The 23,911-nt window shown below is 40.0% G+C and overlaps 1 protein-coding gene across 2 annotated transcripts in view; it reads left to right on the forward strand.

Moving 5' to 3' along the window:
- FREM1 (FRAS1 related extracellular matrix 1) overlaps positions 1-23,911 on the forward strand; it is a 55,820-nt gene that overhangs the window by 16,131 nt on the left and 15,778 nt on the right. For both annotated transcript variants that reach the window (XM_008496246.1, XM_030466734.1), the window contains exons 13-27: positions 100-308; positions 1,081-1,174; positions 1,643-1,895; positions 3,762-3,959; positions 5,135-5,320; positions 6,249-6,445; positions 6,659-6,887; positions 8,407-8,551; positions 11,750-11,891; positions 13,261-13,456; positions 14,187-14,451; positions 18,687-19,101; positions 20,342-20,543; positions 20,955-21,099; positions 23,227-23,356. In XM_008496246.1, coding sequence (XP_008494468.1) covers positions 100-308; positions 1,081-1,174; positions 1,643-1,895; positions 3,762-3,959; positions 5,135-5,320; positions 6,249-6,445; positions 6,659-6,887; positions 8,407-8,551; positions 11,750-11,891; positions 13,261-13,456; positions 14,187-14,451; positions 18,687-19,101; positions 20,342-20,543; positions 20,955-21,099; positions 23,227-23,356 — 3,006 coding nt within the window. The remainder of the gene's footprint in view (positions 1-99; positions 309-1,080; positions 1,175-1,642; positions 1,896-3,761; positions 3,960-5,134; positions 5,321-6,248; positions 6,446-6,658; positions 6,888-8,406; positions 8,552-11,749; positions 11,892-13,260; positions 13,457-14,186; positions 14,452-18,686; positions 19,102-20,341; positions 20,544-20,954; positions 21,100-23,226; positions 23,357-23,911) is intronic.

Consider the following 23,911-nt stretch of genomic DNA (forward strand, 5'->3'; position numbering starts at 1 on the left):
TGGTGATTATTTTAGCCAAATTTGAATTTACCAAAGTTGTTTGGTATATGTGTGGAGGTGCAGTAGGAAAAAAGAGTTCAGCATTTCTCCTCCATGCAGGTTTTTACAAGCCCTTTGAGAGTGGAAGAGGGTGGCCTGAGCCCTGTCACAGAGGGACATATTCTCATCTCTGATGTGGACACAAAACGAGAGCATCTCCTCCTCATCCTGCAGAGACAGCCTCAGCATGGGGCAGTGAAGCTGGATGGCATTCCCATGAAAGAAGGCAGCAAACTTTCTCCTGGGGACCTGCGTAGCCAGGCAGTCAGGTTAGAAGAGTGGCTGCCTTTTCCTCTTGCAGTGGCTGAGATTCTCAGCTGGATGATCAAAGCAGGCAGAGAAGTGGTGGAAGGTTCTGGCAGAGCAGCTCCAGGCCCAAGTTGCTGTCTGAGCCTTTGGGACCTCAATGTTTGTGCAGTAAGGAGGCAGCAGCTCGTGACCATGTCTGACATGGACAAGTTTCTCTATGATGTGCTGCTCTGTGCAGATGAGGAGGCAACTTCTGTGTTCACCCGTGCAGTTCCTGTGAAGAAGGCAATGGCTGCCAGCTTTTTTTTCTTTTAAGGAAGTCACATGCTAATTAAACTTGGCTAATTTACATGTGTTGAAACTGATCAACCTGGGGATGCAAATTTTGCTGCTCTGTTTATGGCAAGAACAAGACTCAAATTTCTACACACATGCAGAATTACAGCTCCCTGACCCTGTTTTGATCTGTTAGTCAAAGAAGGCAACTACTAGAGCAAGGACCTACATGTTTTATATAGATCTCACAAGCAGCCAGCACACAAATGACAAAGCTTCAGTGAAACATTATTTCCTAGATGATGTCTGGTTTATTGAGGAGTTTTCTTCTTCTAGGAGACATCATGAAGCCCCTGAAGACACTCTGATCCAGAATCATCAGACTTAGATAAACATCCTTGCACAGGGATTAGCTTTTTGTGTTGGGAGGTATCTGTGCTGTCTGGTGTGGCCAAAAAGCACAAATTCTGTGCATGTGTGGAATCTGTGTAGCTGTTATTTTTTTTTTTTCCACAGGTATCAGCATGATGGCTCTGAAACTCTCACTGATAATGTCCTCTTTGCAGCCACAGATGGCATTCACTTTTTAGAGTTCACCCTGCAAGTCAAGGTCAGTGTGTTGCCTATTTCTGAGAAAAATTGCCTGAGTAGAAGACCACAAAGCCTGACTTCTGAAATTGTTCATGTTCCCATGGAAACTGGAAATTATGGACTTGTTAAGATTCTATTTCTACCCTGACTTGTAATTTTATGTGGAAAATTTGAGAGATTTCGTTTGTGCTAGCTGAAAGTTATTTGTGCTTGCTGTATCTTGGTTTTGTTCTGCTGGAATTATTCTCTCCGTACTTAAGTATGGAGACTGAATGTTCTTTCTCAAGCTGTAATTATCCAGTTTGGTTTATTTTTGGTTTTAAATCTTAAGAGTGGCTTTAATTCAGCTCGTTTCATTTTGTCCACAGAGAGACCTCAGCATACCCTAACACTGACACCATGCTTCCAGTTTGGGCTGGGAAACAACATATTAAAACAAGAGGTTTCCACTGAAATTAAAAAGATCTGAAATTATTTGTCTGATTAGGTATTGCCCGTGAATGATGAGCCACCTGTAATGCGAACAGACCTTGTTCCTGTGCTCCACTGCCTGGAGGATGAAGAAGTAGTCCTCTCCTCAGAGTACATTTATGCCACAGATGCTGACAGTGATGACATGAAACTGATGTTTATTCTGGCTCGCCAGCCCTACCATGGGGTATTGAGGAAAGATGGCATTGCTGTGGATCGTTTCTCCCAGGCTGATATCATTGCTGGTGTAGTCACATATAAGCACACTGGTAAGTGATTTAAGGATAGGACTAGACTGGAAGGTGGACAAGGAGTTTTTGGCAGGAAAAGTTAAGCTGAATCCATAAAATCTCTGCAGAAATTCATCAGGAACTGCTTGCACACTACATGTATTGTGACTGGCGAAAAAAGTAAGATGGCTTAGAAAGAAGGCTGACGGTATATGGCAACCAAATGTTTTTAGGGGCTCTCCAAATTCCTGTTTGAACTAAAAATTATATTAGAGCAAGTAGAGGAAAGCACCATAATCCTGGCAGATCTCTTTCACTGTTTCTCGTAAAGTATCTTAGACCTTTTTTTTGGCAAAATTACTGTTAATTTAAGTACAAAATAGAGTCATTTTACCTGTTTCATAACAGTAACAAAAAAAAAAAAAAAGTCTACCTTTTTCCATAGTCAAGTTTAGATAAAATAGTATAATTCTGTAAATGAAGATGCTTAGTTTAAACAGGAAGCTGTTAACAATGTAAGGTACTTCTTACTTGCCTCTCTAACCCAGACAGATATCTGCTTTTGGACTGCTTATATGCTTTCTGTAACACAAGACAAATGATTTTGCGATTTTCTTCAAGAGAACCACACGTATGCTAAAAATACATAATTTTGTGATTTTATCTTTAAAAATTAAAAAAGAAAAAAATTTTTTAATTACAGAAATCAAGGGTTACTTAACCCCCTTTCCTACTTCATTTGGCCCTTTCATTAGCATTAAAGGGGTTCTCTTTTCTACATCTCTGATGACAGCTTTAGTTTTTCTTTTTCTTTTTTCTTTTTCTTTTTTTCAAAAGGCTCTGTGTTTCTGTGTAATTAGTCTGTAATTTTGTATGAGCATGAAGAATAAATGTGATATTTTCAGGCTTGGCACTATCTAAAATGAACAGCTGGTATTTGAGCAGAGAAGGAAGTGCTTGATTATGGGCCATCGATAACTTTTCTTCAGCATCCTAAAGATAACAGGAGTGTTATTTCAATGACAGTGTTTTGCAGAAGCAAAATCTGACCTTCAAGTCCTTGTGTCTCTCATTTCCAAATTTCTAAACCTTAAATATTCTGCCAGTAGATACTGCAAGAGAGTGGGAGACACTGCCTTTCCTTTCCAGGCAGCCCATGAGTAGTATCTTGCAGCAATGCAAAGGACAGGCTGACAAGTGCTGAGAACTGGAATACACTCCATCTCAGGTGCTTCTTGCAAGGGGTGACAGTTCCCATTCCTGTGCTGTATCAGCCAATATTTTGAACAGGATTACATATAGGCATAGCATACAGTATAGTAACAAAATACAGCCTTTTTATAGCGCATTTAGTAGGGATAGAAGGTGTGTGGGAATACATGTATTTCTTGGTGCAAAAATACCTTCTTATGGAAGAGCATAGATATTTTCAGATGTCATAGACTGAATTTATCTATACACATATATATAAAAGAAAGAACTTCCCTTATATTCAAGAAGCAATACAGAAAAAAAACCCAAAACCTTTTCTGCACAGATGTACATTTTGCACATGCTTTAGTGCACAAATAACTGAATCATGAGGACTATTTGCAACTTGAATACAATTACAAAAGGAATAACATTATAATAATAATATTATAACTATTAGTAATACTAACAGTTAAATACTTTTCTACACACTTTTATTCTAGAATAGAAATAAGCTATTTACAAACTACTAACTAAATTCCCAACCAAACAGCACCCCCACCAGGTAGAATTAAGAATTTTTGTAATTTTGTTATTTTGGTCTGTCTTTGTCTTCTGTCTTTGAATATTGCAGATTGTCCTTGCAGGATACAAAATTATTCTTCAGGGAGTTTTGGAAAAACTTTTTTTTCTGAACTGCAACATTTTTTCCAGGTGGGGAGATTGGTCTGACACCCTGTGTTGAAACCTTAACTTTCACTGTCTCTGACAATGAGGCTGGCCTGGATGTGAAAGACTGCTGTTATGATGGACCTCTCCCTCCTCCAGTTCCACTTCATGATCCATTTCCATTATATGAACTGAACATCACTATATTTCCAGTGGACAACCAGCCTCCATCTGTTGAAACTGGTGAAACCTTCTTCTCACTATAGCATTATAATGTGGGCTATGCAGTACAGTGATAGCTAAAGACTCAAGGGGTTGGTTATTTATATGTTTGGTTTTTAGCATCAGAAAGGGTCAGCTGAGGTCAGCATACAAAAGTTTAGATCAGAATTTCTATTACTATTTTTTTCTTTTGCTAGTACAGTGCAACCACCAAATTTGGCTGCAGGTCCGAGAATGAGTCTTTGGTTGCCTGTTTAAATCATGTGGTTAGAGATGAGAGTGCTCAGATCTGCTCTTCTCCATCTATATGTGCCCACTGTTGTACATGTAAGCTACATATGAGTAAAGGTGATTAACATCTTCTCACCCAGGTTATCTTATGTCTATAAATGCTCAGGTTTTATAGAGTGCAAAAGCATAAATATCTATCTACCACTGTGTACAAAGTATGCAACAGAAATCTAGACTCTGGTCCTTATGTGAAGAGAGACAATCTTTTATTAGCTACATTTAATTCAGGCTGTATACCTAACTTATTAGATTAATAGATGCGAAGCCACATTTTCATTGGTACTCTTTAGAATGAAGAATACTCAGTTAAAGCAGCAATAGTGCTGGTAATGTACAGTAAGGCCAACAACAGCCCATTGTGTGAAATTTCCATAGGCTTCCTGGGCTTTGGCTGGGGTCTGTAGTACACATATTAAAGGTATGTTTTCTGTATGCTTTTCTTTTTCAGTATCATTTTTTGAAGGCATCTTGTATATGTTATTTATCTCAGAGAATATTGAAGCATATGTATAAGTAGTTTTGTAATTTGCAGGCTCTCACCCAAGTAATGTTCTGGAAATGAAACAGTGTCCCAGCAGGGAAATGAAGCACTGATGCATGAAAAATTGCTCATTATGAGCTATTCGTAACAGCTCTCATGTAATTAATGCTCTGACAAACAGAGGTAACAACTGTTTCTGAGCAGCACATAAACCATACCTAATAACTTACCAGTAAAATAATATCATGATTGCCTGCCTTACATGATGGCAAAAGTAGGGTTGATGGTGCAGGTAAAGAAAAAACCTAAACCAAAACCCCCCGGTAACCCCGCATTTGTTCCATTTCCCTCCTTAGTTTACAACAAAAACAACAGCTAAACAATCTAAATAAGCAATAATGCTTGTCATATTGTTTATATGCAGGTGCAAGGTTTGTGGTGGAGGAGAGCTCCTCAGCAGCCCTTACCACCAACCATTTGTTTGCCACTGACCCAGACACCACTGCAGATGACTTAGAGTTTGTCTTGGTTTCTCCTCCCCAGTTTGGTTACATTGAAAATACACTGCCTTCCCCAGGGTTTGAGAAGAGCAACAGTGGTATAAGTATAGGTAAGTCTGGACAGCATATAATAATTAAGCAAATGAAATACAGAGTATGGGGCTGTATGGCAGAGTCTGGTGAAGTAGCTGCAGGTGTGTACATTATCATGGCCTTATTGAGGGAGGCAGGTGCTGGCAAATGAAGAGCAGTGGGACTGTGTGGAGGGGGTTCACAGGGAGACCACAGCTCTGCAAACAAGAAGAATTGGCACTTAAAGTAAACAAGTCAATCCTTGTTTTATGCATTCCAGCTGCAATCTGTTAGAAGTGGTGATATGAGACATTAATCTGCACTCTCTGCCTTTCCTTTCACTCTCCCAGGCAAGGCTCTTGCACTCCTCTTCACCTGTACTTCTGTCAATTAAACAGTGCAGCTGAGAATTTGAAAAGCCCGGGTGCCAAGGCAGAGTTACAAAAGTGTTTGAGGTCATGTTTGACTTGGGTCTCTTCCTTTGTCCACTTACTAATATTGTAAGGCAGTTTCGTTCTCAGCAGATCAGATTGGGGCATGCTCTGTAATGCTTCCAGTGTTTCCAGCTGGAGAAGTGTGGTGCCTTTAGATTTTCCCAGTCTGTCAGTCAAACAACAATCAATGTAATTACTTAGACCTGAGATCTTTTCCTGTCTGTTTGTTTTTGTGTGTGTTTGTTTCATTTTTTAAAATATAATTTGTTCTCAGTTCTGCACACTAAAATGAGAAGTATGAAGCTGCACAGTTCCACAGGAAGGAGAAGGATGTGTTTTTATTTCAGAGGAAGGTCACTTGTTCTGTCATAGTTTGCAGTGTAATTCTTTCAGCCACAAATGACTGAGAACTTGTACAATTCCTGTGATTTGTTCTTTGAAGAAAGGCAGTTTCAGGGTTTTTTTTAATGTCACATAAGACCAGACGGCAGGAAAAGACTGTGCTAACTCACCATCTCTTTAAAATCTCTAGCTTCATTTCAGCTGAAGCACCTGAAATCCCTGAACATAAACTATGTACAATCCAGGCACATGCAAATGGAGCCAACAGCAGACCACTTTGTACTTCATGTCACCGATGGGCTGCATCGCTCGGCAGAGATTCCATTTTTTGTGCTGATCAACCCAACCAATGATGAAGTCCCAGAATTCATAGCAAGGAATATAACTGTAAGGAGGAATAATTCAAACAATTATTTTATACCCGAAAACACTCCTTAATGTAAGAAGAACATTATTCTGACATCTGTTCCTCTGCATCTTTCCCTTAATTTGAGTAGCCCAGTTAAATTCTAGGTAAACCTGTAGCACAGGAAATCATTTTAACGTTGTATTCTTTCTTTTAATGTAAAAGAATTGGACATTTGTTTCTGTCATGTTCAGGTTCAAGAAGGGGAGATGAAAGAGCTGGATCTGTCTGTTATCAATGCCATTGATCTGGATGTGCCCCAAGACCATTTGGTATTTGAGGTTGTGCAGAGGCCCTGCCATGGGTTCCTCATTAATGATGTTCATGGCAATGATGTTCTACACTATAAACAGTTACTTAACCATGACCATGGCAGCAACGCGTTGCTTGTTCATGAATTTTCCATGGAGCTACTGAAGAACGGTAAGTGCAGCATTCTTTTGACATTTGTCTTTCGTTCCTTTAAGGAGACAAGGTGGCATAATGTCCTTCACTACTTGATGGTAGAATCCTTCACTAATTATTTATTCATTTGCATTACGTATATTTCCAATACAAGTTTATGAATAGAAGTTAATGTATTTAGTGCTGATGTTATTAACTGAATTTAGGTTCTATCAATAAAAATCACATGAGAAGCCCATGTGTCAGAAAGGATGACTATGAATACATGAGTAAATCGGTCACTTGCCCTGAAATAATAAAGGGAAGAGTGTAACTTATCAGAACACAGAGTTCAAAATCTAAAACAGAAACAGAGAGACTAATTGCAAAACACATTAACTGATCACGAGGTTAAACATTGCTCTAAATGGTGACAGAATCATAGAATCACAGAGTAGTTTGGGTTGTAAGGGAGTTTTAAGGATCTCCTAGTCCATCTGTCATGGTCAGATACACATTCCAGTAGATCAGGTTGCTCAAAATTCCATCCAGCCTGGCCTTGAACACTCCCAGGGTGGGAGTATTCATAACTTTTCTGGAAAACATGTCCTAGTCTCTCACCATCCTTACCGTAATCGATTTTTTCCTTATGTCCAACCTAAACCTACCCTCTTTCAGTTTAAAACTCTTGGCATTTGTTATGTCATTGGCAGCATCTTTGCTATAAGCCTTCTTTATGTGTTAGAATGCCACAACATATAACTTCATCATACCTCCATATACCTTACAATAACGTTATGAACTATAGCTTAGCATGATGAGTTAACATGCTCTGTAGCAGCAAAGCTCTTTCAAGTACATGCAATCAGTGTATTTAACACTGCCAAGAATATGATGTACTCTTCCAGATTCTGGCCATTTAATGAATTACTGGATCTATTAATATTAAGAGGTCTCTTGGCATGTCTAATATGAACCTTCAGAAATACCATGTCCACACACCAAATCACTCAGCTTTTCCAGATCCTGCTTTCGACTCTCAGTTGTTCAGCTTTTCTGTTCTCCTGTCCACAATGGTGGCCAAGGCACGCCTGGACAGGATCTGATTGCTCATGGTCATAGCCACAAGGTCAGCTTGTCCTTCTCAAGGCTCATTTAAAGCTCCCGCAGGATTACTTAAGACACAGAAAAGTGCTGCTTGATACTCTCACTGTTTCTATGGTCCCTGTTAAAATGAATTGGAATGAGGAGCAGAAATGTTCCTTTTTTAGACCAACAGAGACCCTTCTGTGAAGGGAGTTACTCCTTCTGCAGGTCATCTGATGTCTTTGAGTCAATAGTATGTTGTTAAATTAATGAACAACAGTAGCTCACCAAGCTCATCTTCAGTTAGCAGAAAGAATCTTGCTGTGATCAGGGCATATAGGGAGGGGAGATGGAAGAAGGGTGATAGAAGCAGGATTAAATGTGAGAGATTTTTCAGGAGTCAGATTTATTTGTTAATTTTGTTTCTCTCTCTCTCTCCCCTTCTCTCTCTTATTTTTCATTCCCTGCACAGGAATGAAGCTGATGTACATGCATGACAATACAGAAAACCTCACTGACAGTTTCAAAATCCAGCTATCAGATGGGAAACATAAAGTCCTCAAAACCATTTCAGTAAAGGTCATTCCAGTTAATGATGAGAAACCAGTGCTGAGCAAGTAAGCCACATGTTTGTGTCTCTGACAGAGGGATGAGTTTAGACAAAATGACCCTAAAGTGATCAAAAGACCAAATGGATGACTGATGAGGAGACAATGCAATAATTAGTCACAGACCAGTATTTATATAGATGCTTGCATGAGGGCTTTTATAAGCCAGTTTAAGAAGAATTTTAGTGAAAGAAAGATATGATTTATTATTGCTCAATATTAAAGGAACAGAGAAAAAGAAAGGGGGAAAACAGTCTTGTTTTGTCTTTCACAGCTTACTTCAAGATTTTACTTTGCTTTCCCCTTGCCTGGGGTAATCACCTAAAACCTCTCTCTGAAAGCAGCCCTGTATTCTGACATGAGAGAATCCACAAGGCTGATGGGGAAAGCCTTTCAGCTTAGTTATTCTCTTCTATTTAAAAAATATTGCACAGCCATAACTCAGCTTCCAAAAAGGTACACACAAACTTTCCTCACAGTCCAAAACCTGGAGTCATAAATATTAAGACTTGGTCAGAAATTGCCTGGCAGACTATTTGCAGATAGGCAGCTGGCTGTGAGAGAGCCAAACCTCCGGGACATTTTAACTAGGAGCTCATCCCTTGGGATCCCCATTTTTTAGCTGATGACCTGCCACAGAGCATCAGGGCCTCTGTCCTCCTGGATGCTTTCCAACCCCAGAAAGGCAGATGGGGAGTTGGGAGCCTGAAGGCTCTGGGAGTATAGTTCCAAAACTCTGAAGTTTGCATATCAGAAATGACTCACAGCCTGTTAAGCAGGCTGCCACTGAAGTGGGAATTTCTCGTCCCTCAGGATATTTGGCCTACCTTCGTATGAAACTTGCATTTCTCATTGCAGAGAATTTCGAATATTTTGTTAACCATGTAGAGCTTCTTGCATTAACAAATGTTAATTTTATAGCTGAAAGATTATCAAGGACTACATAAGGCTAACAAGAGATAAAGTCCATTTCTAGTTAGAATAATGGGTACAGTTTATGTATTCACATAATGTATGCTGATAACTACTGATAATTGCCCATTTGTTCCCCACATGGTAAAGATTGCTATGTAATTTTCCTCTCTTTCTCTGTGAAGGGAGATGATGGAGTGCAAGAAGTCAAGTGTTTTCAGCTTTGCCTAACTGGATGCAGAAACTGTTGCTGCCATTTCTGGTGATGTTAGAAATCACCATTTGCCATTCCTGTATTGAACAGTAGCACGCAGTCAGCCACCTACATTGAAAATAGCTATATCATTATAAGAAATTACTGCTTCTTAACTCTTGATCTTCTACTGAGATGCAGTATTCTGCCAAGGGTTAAGCAGTGCTTAAAAGAAACATGGCCAGTTTGGCATTGAAGAGGTTTAGCTGTCATGTTCGGTCACCACATCTTTGCTGTGGGATAGGAACTCCCTTATGCCACTGCAGTATTTCACAGGCCTATACCTGACAACAACTGAGAGATCTTTCTCATCTTTTGATCTGAAGGCACCTTTCCACCTTAAGGAGTTTCAGTTCTCAACTCCATTAGGTACAGCCAACAGACTGAAGAATCTGGGATGGGATGGGATGTTACTGACTGGCAAACAGTGGTTCTTATTCACAGTCATTGCCAAAAACTCAATCTGTCACCTCTTGGATTGTGCCCCATAATAAAGAGTGCCCTTGGGGAATTTAGGGCCATCACACATTCCCCTTGAAAGCATCTTCTCAAGACGAGATGTGGCTGCTAGACTTAACCAACTAACTGCTAAACATAGTAAGTTTAGATTAGACGGCCTTCAGGAAGTAGTTAAACACGTTTATCTTAACTTAATTTTTGTTTGAATTAACTCTTCCTAGGTTTCAGTCTCTGGGCTAGACACCTGGTCTTTCTGTTTCTGCAGTCCCAGCATTATTATTGCTGGTATAAGCAAATCATTAAGATTGCTTGGTCTGCCATTAATGTGAATTGGTATACTTTGTCACAGTACTCCATTTTCTTTGCTTCTCACTTTCCAAAAATGAAATTTCTAGGCCTCATATCCGTATCAGTTTGAATAAGAAATTTCAGGAAAAAAAAAACCATCTCTACTCTCTCTGAGAGTAATAAATGCATTCTCCAAAATCACAAAGTGTTTGTGACAATTTATTCTTTGAAAATCTCAGTTCTTATTCTGGTTTGAAGCAGGCACTTGCATCTTTGCAAAGAAAAAGCGCTGTTACATGTGTCTTTAGTAATTCTTGTGAAAATCTATCTGAATTTGGGCTTTGAAATAGCACGGCATGCACAAGCTCTGTTGCACCTGGCCAGAGTCTAGCTGCCCAAATACCTAAGGAATCTCTCCTTTTCCAACCTGCTCCGTGGCCCATGGGCAGATTAGTGCTAGCAGGCCCCATTCATGGCATAACTGAATATGCTGAATACCTTCCAAGTTTCTTGAAACTTTTGTAGAGCTTAATAATACTGTTTGGGTGCTACACTGCAAAAATGTGAGGCAGCTAAAGCAAAATGAGAAAACAGGGTGCACAGAGGCAAATTGGAGGATGGTTACTAGCTGAGAAGGGAAATAGAAGAGACACAATCTGAGAATCATCCTGGATCAAGACTCTTCCTGAATTTAAAACAATATGGGATTTTTCCCACAGAGCTGTCTCAGATTTCATTTGTGACTGGTGATGGCCATTTCTGCAAAGGAACAGGTGGCCTTAACCTTCTTTTCTGAATCCAGAACCCAGGAATATTCTGCCATGGAGAGCACAGAGAAGAAACCAGTTAGGTCTTTGTAGTGTCTCTTAAGACTAAGCTGAGTAGTGCCAATCTACTCATTTCAAAGAAAGTCTTTTCCCTAATGAAAACCAGTTATTTAGAGCCATTATTACTATGGTCTGTACTAGCAGTAATATATAATATAATTTATTCATGTACATAGTCCTCTTATAAACTGGAAAAAGGCAAGCAGAATAGGGCCCAGGGGAAGATAATGGGCATTGTAAATCCCAGGTTGTTGTAAGTATCTGCTTTGTTGTTTTTCACCACTGTAAGGAGAGCCTGGTCTCTCCCTGTTTGCTTTTTTCCTATTTTGAATGGAAATAAGCACTCTCATTCTTTCTGTAGCTGTAATTTCTGTCTGCATCTGAGTAATCCATATTCCTGGCAGAGAAATTACACGTTGGAAAGGTTACTCTTCTTTTGCATCAACACATGACTTTTAATTTTTGCAGGAAGGATAATATAGAGGTGAACATGGGTGAAGCTCGGATAATTTCTAGTGCTGTTCTGTCAGCAGAAGATAAAGATACCCCCAGGGAGAGAATTTACTACTTATTTGAAAGAATTCCAGAAAACGGTCAGCTTCAGCACAAGGTTAGTCTTTGTACTTCAACAAAAAGCAGGCATACAAAGAGCTCTCTCTTTTTAGGCTAGAATTTAGTTCATCTTTCTTTCTCCCAAATGTCTGTCATGTTTTGAAGTAGATGTCTATGGCCATTTTGTGGAAATAGTGTGGAGCAAAACAATGATTCTGTCCCAGAGGCTTTGACACTGCAGGCCAAATCCTCAACAGGAGGAGGTGGGGATGGAAAGCATGGGGGGATCATCTGAAGGGACAAGGAAGAGAGGTGCTGGGGGAGTCAGCCCACAGAGGGGTAAAACCAATTGTCAAAGCTGGGAGAAGGTGGGAGGAAAGTCCTTGATCTGAAAAAAGGAACAAGTAAACCATAACTTCAGTTACCTCCAGTTTCAGAAAAAATGGAGATGTGTGTGACTATAAATCATGAGTTAGAAGACAAGAATGGGAGGAAGGATGGGCATAAAAGAAGAAAAGGACATATAGCAAGAGGAAAGGCAGAAAATAAGATTAGAAATACAAAGAAAGATGAACATCTATTTACCAAAGATAAGCATTAGGAAAAAAGATAGAAAAAATGTCTCTTTTTCATTACATGTTTATATAGTTAAAAAAAAGAAATCAGTTTTCTAAGACCTGCAAGCCTCAAAAGTATTTTGATACTGAATCCCTTCAGGAATCTGTGGATCACATATGACTTAATTAATTAATTAATACAACAAATTAAAGAGGCAAAAGACAGCTCATGGTTGGAGTCTGACAGTTGGAGCACAGAGGGTACTTGAATGTATTTGAGCTCTCTGTCCTCGATAGCCTATGCTCTAAAGTCCCTTATACTGTCACTTCAGGTTCTATGTCAAATAAGCAGATCAGGACAATACAGGGTATAATACTACCTTCTGAAAAGCCAGCAGTTTTATTGGGCAATTCATATTTTTCCATCAGAGGACCTCTTAGCTCTATATTTCTGTGCTTCCCTGGAATTCCCCATAGGTTTTTTTCTGATATGTCTTTTGGCATGGTTTTGGATGGAACCAAGAGCAGCTTTGTTGAATTAAGAAATGGAACACAGAAGCAGGATCAGGAACCATTTCAATTTCATCTTGTTGATGTCTTGTTGAGAAGTATGCAGAAATGTGTATCCTGGAGTAAAAGTGTCTAAACCACATTGACTCAGTTTTATTCATTACCACTGTATTTTCTCCACTCTTATAGCTGCTTGGGAACAGCTCCAGCTCTTTACTGCCCTTCAAAACCTACTATGAGGAAAGAGTCTATAGCTTAGAAGGAAAGCCAGGCAGCTTCCAGTACCAGTTTGCATAACCACAAACAAACACTAACTGGACAGAATGCATCTGTTTAATGAAGGATGTTTATTCTTTCTAGGTAGGTCAAAGCTGGATGACTCTCCAAACTGGAATGAAGTGCAGTCAGGAAGAACTGGATATGAATCTTGTGAGATACATACATACAGGAACTATAGGGTCCAAGAACCAAGACAGTTTCACATTTTACCTGTGGGATGGGTACAACAGATCCCCACCTATGGACTTCTACATAAATATCAAGGACATGGAAAAAGGTAAATATCTGCCAGACCTGATGTTTCACAGTTTCTGTTTCTGAAACAAAGATGATCCAAGCCCACATCCTGATCCTTTCCCTAAGCACTATGTAGGCCCTTGGCAAGGCCTCTTGGAGACCCCAAGAGCCCATTTGCTTGGGTTTCACTGCTGATCACAGCCTTGGTGTTACTGGTGAAGAAGTAGACCTGGGATAGGAACAGGCTCTGCCTGAGGTAGTCTGTTGCAGCTTGCCTCCCTAGATTCCCAGCAACTTTTCAAATAGAACTGAACATACCCTCTGAAACTAGCTTTATGTCTGTATAAGTCAAAGCACAGAAAACCAGGAAGAATTTAATAAGGCAGAGAAAACACTGGTCAAGAACATCTCTGCCTTTCATGTTTATGCTCTAGTCTTCAGGTCTCTCTTAATTTATTGCATCCCTATTAGAAACCCAAATTAGATCAAGTTAACCTGACCCTGCTAATATTGGGAAAAGGGTCTAGAGATGTTGTGTGGTCTTCACCCTTGGCAGTTTTCAGTCCTTGATGAGATAAAGTCCTGAGCAACTTGGTTAAGGTTGATCTCATGACTAGAGATATCCTGAAGACCCTTCCAGCCTGAATTTCCTTATAATCCTAGAGCTCTACAAATTTTCTACCAGTGATAGCTAACATGTGGCTCAATAATGTATAAGAACATTTTTTAATGCCATGCGGCTATTTTAGTGTTGTTTTTCTATTCTGCAGGAGACATTGCTGTTTTCATAAAGCCTCTTATAGTGTCCAGAGGGGATCGGGGCTATATTACAACTGATGTCCTCCTTGCACTGGATGGTACTGACAAGCCAGAGGAGCTTCTCTATGTGATAACCTCCCCACCCCAATATGGACAAATAGAGTATGTCAGCTACCCTGACATTCCCATTACAAGCTTCAGTCAAATGGATGTAGCAAGACAGATAGTCTGCTATGTTCACAACACCAAGGCAATTGTTCCTGAAGATACCTTCAGGTAAGGTTTAACACCCCAGCCCAAAAACCTTTCCTCCTAGATTTCTTGGGTATTATAAAAAATGGAGCACAAACCGAACAAAAAACACCTCGTAACAAATTACTAAAAAGCGGTCGAATTCTCTGAGAATTCTCAGTATTTATATAGTGAAGATATTTCTACTGTCATACACATAGTTATAGCTGCTTTAACACTGATGCTGAAACAGTAGCCAGAGCCATATTCTTTCAATGATACTAACTTCAATATTGCTATAGCACCAATTTCACTAGCTTCAATATTGATTCAATATTGCTTAGATGAGGTGCACTTCTAAAATGAATATTTCCTTATTTTGTTCTTAAATGAACCTCTCTTGGTTATAGAGTGGAATGATGAAATGAGTTACCAGCAGGTAAAGACAGAATAGATGCATTGCTGCTAAAAGGCTCATGGGCTCAGGAAAAAGACAAGAACTCAGAAGTAAAGTATTTTTAAAGGAAGAACACTAACCAGTACTAACATTTTCCTCTAAAAATAGTTTTTGGAAGAAAATGGACTTTCTGTAAAATTCTAATTTTCAGCACAAAATTAAAAGCTTAGTAGTTTTCCATTTGTGACTAAGAAAAATGAAGGATTTCTCTCTTCTGAGTTGTAATTCAGAAAAGGGCCTTTCTTATGATCTGTTAAGAATAGATTCATGATTGGAACAGCATTTTCTATCATGTAAAATGAAGGTTTAAGAACATCTTATGTCATGAAGTTCAAGAAGTTTTACACAGGGAAGTCAAGCAAGTGGAGCATGGAGACACCAAATAAAGCTCCCTATGACACCAGCACAGTGCAGGAGACATTGTCTAGCATTAAGGCAAAATTAACTTGAGGACTTTTCAGAGCTGAAACATTTTTAAACTATCCCTTCCATTAAGTTCAGTGTGGTGAAAATTCTAGTTAGGACTGATCCAGTTGTAGTCATAACACAAAAGGTGAAAAATATTCTCCGGCTTTATGTTTCTCAATTGTGAAACACTATGGCCAAAACTAGAATTAGCTTAGACAAGTATGGTTGCAATCATCCCAACCCTAGGTTGGGCAGTGTAGGAATGGTCTGTGTATGACTTCTATACTTCACTAATGACAAAAGACCAAACAGTTTTAGGGAAACTGTGCGTGTGGATAACCCAATGTCTGCTGTTTAGGTCAATGGCTTAGAACCAAACCAAAAAGGCAGCTGTAAAAAAAGGAAGGTTATGGTACTTCAGTAAATATTGATATTCAAAACTCTTTTAATCACAATAATTGATGTTCCTTTGGAAAATAATTTGGTTTTGTGTAGACATAAATATTGTGGCAGATTATTATTATTATTTAAACAAGGAAAGGTTGCATTAATCATATGGGTAATTATAGCAGGGGAGATTAACTGATCAGATTTCTACTTTCCACTGAAGCGCTTCCTTCAGACATAAATTTGCCTGTATTGTTTGGTGCTGCTGGCCTGGAAGAAAGATTTGGCAGTGCTTGTTTGGACAGATGACTTCAAGTGATTAGCGACCTGACATCAGATGCTGGCAGCAGGATACTAAAAGAACATGCTAATGTCCTCCATTTTGACACGCTGGCTTGATTTTGTAATGAGCTGGCACTATTTATGATTCCATTTTTATCTTTTAAATGCCATGACAGATGGTAGGTCCTTCAGCCAACTCTGTTGCCATCAAACTGCAGAAAGCATGAGATGTTGGTAATGGTGAAATCAAACCATGCAACATGTCCTTCTAACTGTGGCTGAGCGTTGTCCCCTAAATTTCATCAGAGTGAGGAGAAAATTGGCCAGTCTCCCTTCCTAAGGGAAAGATGAAGCAGTCATAAACCAGAAGTAAACAACAACCAGAATCTCACAAAGTACAGAAAAAAGGACATCTTGGGCACAGGCAGCTTCATCACCTGTAAAATTAAGTGGTGTGCAACATTAGCATCATAAATTTCAGCCTGATACTGAACATAAACAGAAGATTTGCTCCTTCATGGTATTCTGTAGAAGACTGCATGAATGTTCAGTTTCTGACACTGAATTATCCAAATTTTTCAATTAAATATCATTTCAGACATCATCCAAATTATTTTGCAGCCATCAAAAAAGAGAGGAAACTCACTTTCTTTTCAGTCCTGTAGAATTTTTGAGAGATGCATATGGTCTTGAATGAACATGTTTCTTTTTTTTTTTCCCCAAGCATATTATTTATCATCATTATTCTAGTTCTTTGATTTCAGCTAGTTTACGAATAGCACAACCCTTTTACCATTGGCACAATAGCAGTAAGTCAGTGCAGACAGATGTCTCTAGGTTCCCAGCTGGGAATACCATCCTCAGTAAACATATTTCTAACTGCTATATAGTCCCTGCTTTGCCTATGCTCATTCCCATCTGTTTCATGGCATACAGCCAGCTTACAAGTTGATCAAGCCCTAATCATCCTGCATGGGTGAAAGCAGTGAGGAGTTTTAGATGGACAGTCTCTGTGACACAGCAGCTCCATGAAGGGCACTTGCATTCAAGGCATCCAACAGGCCAGGTTCTGACCCTGCAGTTCTTTAAACACTTCTCTTAGTTCTGCAGTCCAGAGAGCAAGAGGAGGCAGGTAATCTAAATGTCAACCAGCCCCTGTATATGGTAGAAGCACACTGAGTGGAAAGCAGCCAGCTAGTCTGGCCCTCATATTGTTTGAATCAACCATCCCATGATAATGTCCCACACAGATCAGCTGCATAAGTGTATATTTATGTGCATTGAAAGGGCTGGGCATTTGATAGTAGGAGAAAAAGAAAGGTCATGGAATGTAAGGATTCTACCACAAAAAACTTTCTTTCCAAAGCAGACTCTATTCTGGCTCAGGCAGAACCAACCTGGGTGAAAACCACTCTCCAAGATGCTTTTGTTTATACTATGCAGCATAACCACAGAAAAGAAAGGTGACCCTTCCCTACTATATAGGGATGGGACATGAAAGATCATGCAACATCTTAAAAGCAATTTTAAGTTTTATATAACTTCAAAATATTTTCTTACAGGCATGACAATGTGCTCTGTAAATACTTCCAGAAAAAAGACTTAATAATCTTGGCAATGAAAGCTAGGATGAACTTTGAAGGTTCAAATATTGGTTTTCTCTTTCTTTTTATCTACAACTAAATCTGGTAACAAGTCTTTGCAGTCACTTTTATTGGCAAAAGCCCATAGCCAGTTGATAGGCATCCAATATACTTTTCTTTCCACCTTTGGGCACCCTTATCTTTCTCTTATTTAGGAAAGGAAAACTAACTGTAGCATAATCAAATCCTTGGTACATCTAAAGAAATATTACTGCTTGGGAGACAACTCTAGGACACTATGCTGCTATTAATAAAAATTCCTGTCATAGCATAAGAACTTAGCAGGCTGGACCCTTGGATATGGAAACCTATGTTTTTAAAATCAGCCTAGCAACTTGCGTAGTTCAATTTAGCGTGTCCCACAGAATCATAGTATTTCAGTGAAATCTTACTTGAGTTTTACAAATCAACAAAAATCAGTACTTAAAATCAATGCAAATCAATACAAAATTTTACAGTTACAGTTAGTGTCTAAACAAAACTGTAAAGTGACATGAGAATGAATCTTTTTCCAGATTGTTTTCTTTAAATGGTTTTGGGACTATTTGGTACAAAAGGCTTGTAACAGTGACCAGAAAAAAAAAAAAAAACAAACCCAAAAACACTGCCAAAGTAGACCACACACTTTACATACCTCATTCTGTAAATTGTAGGCAAAGCCAGCACTTTCCCTGGCAGTTGCCACTGCCAGGTAACCAAGTGGAGATATACTTAAGGATGCATACAAACATCTGCATGTAATAAACCCCCCAGCCAGCCCATTATTTTAGAGCTGCTCCATCTGTATCTGAGCTAGAAGATTAGATCAATTCTGTTATGACTGCTGAGACTGATGGGTACATCCTCAAAACCATCCCTCTGGCATTTACTCAGATTCCTTCAGATGTGTTGTAACTCTCCAGATATACCTGGCCATCTGTTTTCATGTTTTTAAGTTAAACATCTACCCCACCCACAGCCTGGGTTTTAGCTCAGACCAGCTCTACTACTTTTGCATTATCAACACAGGCAAGTCCTGTAGTAAAGGTGTGTATTATCATTTCATTTCAGTACATGGTGAATCAAGAACACATGCTGAAGACTACCTTGCCTCTCTTTGCCAGATTCATCATCAGCAATGGACTGAGGACTAAGCATGGGACATTCACGATCTCTTTGGAAGCAGTTGACCAAGCTTTGCCCACACTATCTAGGAACACAGGGCTAAGATTAGTGGAAGGTGCTATGGCACTCATTTCTCCTGATGTCTTGCAACTTTCGGACCCAGACACTATCAAAGAAAACCTTACCTTCCTCTTGGCTCAGCTCCCACAGTATGGCAATCTCTATTATAAAGGAGCTGTGCTACTGCAGCACAATTTCACCCAGCAAGATGTGGACAACAGGGATGTTGCATACAAGCACCGAGGTGGGGATTCCCAGACTGACAGATTTACATTTGTTGCAACAGATAGGACTAATCAAGGCTTCATCGTGAATGGGAGGGTGCAGAGCGAGCCAGTGGCATTCACCATTCAGGCAAGTGTGACCACAGACCTATTTAAAGAGATATATAGCATGATAAGACAGAAAATGTAGTAATTTTTATGAGAACTGATGTCTGCTGCAGTCTGTGATTGAACTGAGGTATTTATCAGCTACAATGTTTGCTTTATTTGGTCTATGAATAATTAATCCTGAGAATTAACTGTTTGCTGCAATGCATTACTCAGGCAAAGATTTTTATACTCTGCAAAGGGAGGGGCTGCTTTGAGGGGAAGAAATATTTCCTGCTTCTATCAATGTAAGTATGTATATACTTATATACATGTACCTGCTAAAAAGAAATTTTACAAAGAAATCTCAACTCCAAAATTGAGCCCATCTATGGGGAGGAATGAACTTCCTCCTGCTCAGCTTTCCCACTTAGTACATGACCCACTGATCTGCATGTGACGGATAGTAGGATGACTGAGGAACTTCATGTCACAGTAATCTTGATTTACAGTCACTTCACTTCTATAACTGGACAACTTGCCCTCCTGTGAGTTTGTAAGATACCTACTCTAATTCATCCTTCCTTTATTAGGATTTTTTTGTTGACTTCCCATTTCCCTCACTTTCTAGTTCTTCCCCCTCTGTCATAGGCTCAGAGACCCTTGCTGTGGCTTCTTGTATGTGCCTATCTGGCATGTTTCAGTATGCAAAGCAGGCCCTGTTGCACTGTATATTTAAATTCTGTATGTTTTAAAACACTAACGAAGATGCTTCTTACTTTTCCTGATGACAAAGACTAAAGCTGTAGGATAAGAAATGGGTGCTGTTTCAACAGGAGGTACAGAAACAGCAGCAACTGTTTCCAGGTGCTAGAAGATTAATCAGAAGTTGTGAAAGGTGACACAGATTTGAGTAAACCTATTGACCAGGCCTATGGCTGTTATTATCATAATCCTTAGGCTTCCATGCTTGTTACTGTAAAACAGAGGTGAGAAGCCTTTGCTGGTGTTCTCATTTTCTGTGTAGAGCAAAAACAAGAGGGAGTACAGGGAGTGTGGGATCAGGGCAGAGGCACACAGAATTTATCTTACCTTCTCCATTGTGTGCTATTTTTTGCTGCGTGCAGTGACTGGGCAATCTGGGCCTGGAAACCTCTATGGGAAGTAGCACTTAACTGTGCATCAGACTTCTAGAGCAGGCTGCAAGTCAATGTAGGACAAAGTAGGACAGATAATATCCTGATACAGCAAAGTGAATATATATTTTTTTCACTTTGATTCAGGTGGATCATTTGGACAAAATGGCACCGAAAATTATTCATCTCCGTTGCTTTTCTGATGTGGAGCTGCTCAAAAATGGCAATTATGGGATCTATATTACTGCCAGGTCCCTGAAGGCATCTGACCCTGATACAGAAGATGACAAAATAATTTTTAAGATTTTAAGAGGTCCTTATTATGGCTACCTGGAAAATATAATAACAGGTGCAGTATTCTATAAACTGTGTGTTGTGGGGCATGCTAGACTGTATTCTGAAACCTACCCTGTTAATGTTTGATTGATAGAGGAAATCAAGATTTCTTAGCAAGCTTTGAGCAAACTTTGAATGCAGTAAGAAAGCTTTCACATGAAAACCTAAGTCTCATGTTTATCATGAATCCTCAAAGAGTTTGAGATGTTTGTTAATAACTGATGTTGAGAAAATATTTTTTCTTTGTGTCAAGAAAGGAAAGGTGAATATTGAACTTGACCATTTGATAAATATGTCACATGGGAAGAAATTGGAGCCTGTAACAAGCTGGGATGTTGCTGATCAGCTTATAAAGAGTCTAGATGAGCTATGACGTTTTATCAACAGGCTTGTAATTCACCTGAGTATTTCTCTTCTTTCCTAGGTGGATTTATTCAGGAAGAATTTAGCCAAAAGGATTTAAACAGCAAAATCATACTTTATGTCATCAACCCATCACAGGAAGTCAATTCAGACAATTTAGAGTTTCAAGTCACAGATGCCAGTGGAAACTCTGCAGATCCCCAAAGGTACAAAGGGCTGGTTCCAGGTCAGACTGGGGCACAGTTCTCAAGGGGCTTTGGGCCATAATGGGGTTTACTATAAGCAAGAGTTGGGCATTCAGAGGCCTAAGATATAGGGTGCTGAGGGACAGTAATGTTGCTTCATCTATGTGGTCCTGCAGTTGAAGGTCACTCTTGCCCTGTGCTGACAGCAACACCTTTTTTACAAGCTTGAGACCACGATGGAGGGGATACTCTCAAGCAGTAAATAGTGTAAGAGCCATACTCCTGAAAAAGAGCACTGGAAGAAGGTGGGGGGCACACAGCATCCTCTTTGTCACCCACCTCCAAAATTTGTACGAGGCTATTAACAAAATTTCCTTGTGGCATAGAAGCCTAAAGTCCAAAAATTAGAGGCTGGGGTGTCATCTGAACTGTGCTTTGGCAATAAAGGCCAAAACGCGAGTAGCTCTACAGGAGGGGCATCATTTCCATCTCTGAAAATAGGGCTGAATGCTCAACCCATTTGTTTACTCTGAAGCAACCTAGAAAGATTATTAATGGTGTTTTCCTCTGCTGAACGGGCTACCCTCAAACCAAGTCTGATGGCAAGGGAAGTGACTTCCATGCTCCGAGCTCTTCCCCAGAGCTCTCCTCTGCGTGCTGGAGAGAGGAGGGGACCGGACGGGGCCGAGCCAGCGTTCCGGCAGTTTCGCGCTGTGCCAAAAGATGTCCCCATACACAAACACATCCCCGCTCCGGCGGCCCCGGCGCTTCCCAGCAGCGCGGTGCCGGCTCACAGGTGCCCCTCAGTGACAGCCACCAGCAAAACGCTGCCACTCCCCGTGGGGAACTGTGGGTTCTGCGGTGTAAACAGCAATGCGTGGCACCACAGCTTTAGGAAACGAGCAAAGAGAAGCTGCCTTATCTTATGGAAAATAGGAGTTTAAGAGATGCAGGCTGATCTGCTAGCTGCACTGGGCCTCCAGAACAAAGAGGAACTTGGCTTTTAAAGAAAAAATAGTATTTTAAATATTGTATTTAAAAGCTTGTGAGAGGCTTTGTTGTTTGTTTTGTTTTGTGGGGTTTTTTAAATTTGTGGCTTTTTGTTTTGTTTTGTTTTTAAACCAATACCAATTTATCACCTAATGATCACTGTTTTGAAATACAATTTTGATATGCATGTGGATTTTATAAAAATTGAAATCCTCCTTTTATGTGAATGCTTCTGGACTCTATCTGGTACATGCATTCCCTTTATCAAAAAAAAGCTAATCAGCTTTTGAATGTGTTGCCCACACAATGAGTATCACAGGATGTGGGAGGACAGGAGGAAACTTCCGCTGGTGTTGCCAACTAGTCAGTCCTGAAAGGTCAACTAGCAAAGCTCATTTTATTTCCTTTCACTCTCTTTAAGTCCTCTGACTCACACCAATTTTTGTCACAGCTTTTAAAAAAGTGAGATCTTTATTGGCTTCCCTGTCTAGCAAGTGATCTTCCTCAGTTCAATCACATCCCCTACAAACAATTCTACAATTCAGACTCAGACACTTGCATTGCTGAAGGACAAAGAGCACAGAGAATTTTAAAGTCAGGGGAGAGGGGTGGGCAGTCAGCTAGAGGTGGTAAAGTCCTAGAGCATGCCCTGTATCTTAGAGGAGGAAAGTTGGAGGATAGATGCAGATGGGAAGAAAGGAGTATATATTGCAGAGAAAATGCTGGGGAGCAAAATAAAACTACAAGAGTAAAATAACTACAGGAGTAAAATAAAACTACAGGGACAAAGAGAGCCCTGTTCTCAAAGAAAAGCAGGAGAAAACAGTGATAGCTTGCCTTGGCCTACTCGATGTTAGGGACAAACTCCTCTTCTCAAACTTGCTGCATAACCCCTTTGCTGCTGAAACCCTTTTCAGGCTTGGTTTGGGGTAGGCCAAGGATAAACTGGAAGATTCATCAACTGCACCTCAGTCTTTCTAATCAGCCAGATCACACAAACATGTTGATTTGGAAACAAGGACTCAGTATGTGTATTGGCTAAACCAGCAGTCAGCAGCTTCTGAGGGTGGGGGGCAGCAGGGGGTAGGTTTTGCTTTGCTTTGCTTTGCTTTGCTTTGCTTTGCTTTGCTTCAGACCACTTTCCCTCCTCTCCCATAGGCTGGAGCTACGGTGGTCTCAGATTGAAATGCAACAGACAGAATATGAAGTGTGTGAGAACGTGGGAGTGGTGCCTCTGAAAATCTCCAGAATGGGATACTCTGCAGAATCTGCCTTTATTGCAGTGCAGGTAAAGTTAAAATCCAAGCTCCTACCTGCAAGCATTTTAATAATAAGTGGTGGAGCCCATTAATTTCTTCCTGAGACTTAAAAGGTATTTCAGTAATCATCAAAGAGGCCATACAATTAAAACCTGGGACATTGTTCTTGCCAGTACAAATGATTGAAAAATTTCTGACAACACCTGATTTTTAGGTAGAAATGCTTACTAACCAAAACTGGAATGCTTTGGAGTACTATTTCAGTTTTGACAACCTCCTTTGTCAGGGTGGGCAGTTTCATGTGTCCCTATTCTCATAAACTCAGTTTCCAGGAACTGCCACTTGAAAATCCACGCTTTGGGAAACCTGGGGCCTTGGGACTTCTTAATTCTCTGCTCAGGCTGGAGGAGCTCAGGAGATACAGAAGACTCATAGCAGCTTCCCTCATTTCTCCTCCCACTAATATCAACCTATGAATACAGCCTGAGAATCCCCTGTATCTTGATTAACAGCCTCTGTCTTCTGACTGAAAAACTAGACTGAAAGATGAACTTTATAGTTCTGAAAAACAGCTTTTATGCAAC

Source organism: Calypte anna, chromosome Z (assembly GCF_003957555.1).
Source record: "Calypte anna isolate BGI_N300 chromosome Z, bCalAnn1_v1.p, whole genome shotgun sequence".
Classification (NCBI taxonomy): domain Eukaryota; kingdom Metazoa; phylum Chordata; class Aves; order Apodiformes; family Trochilidae; genus Calypte; species Calypte anna.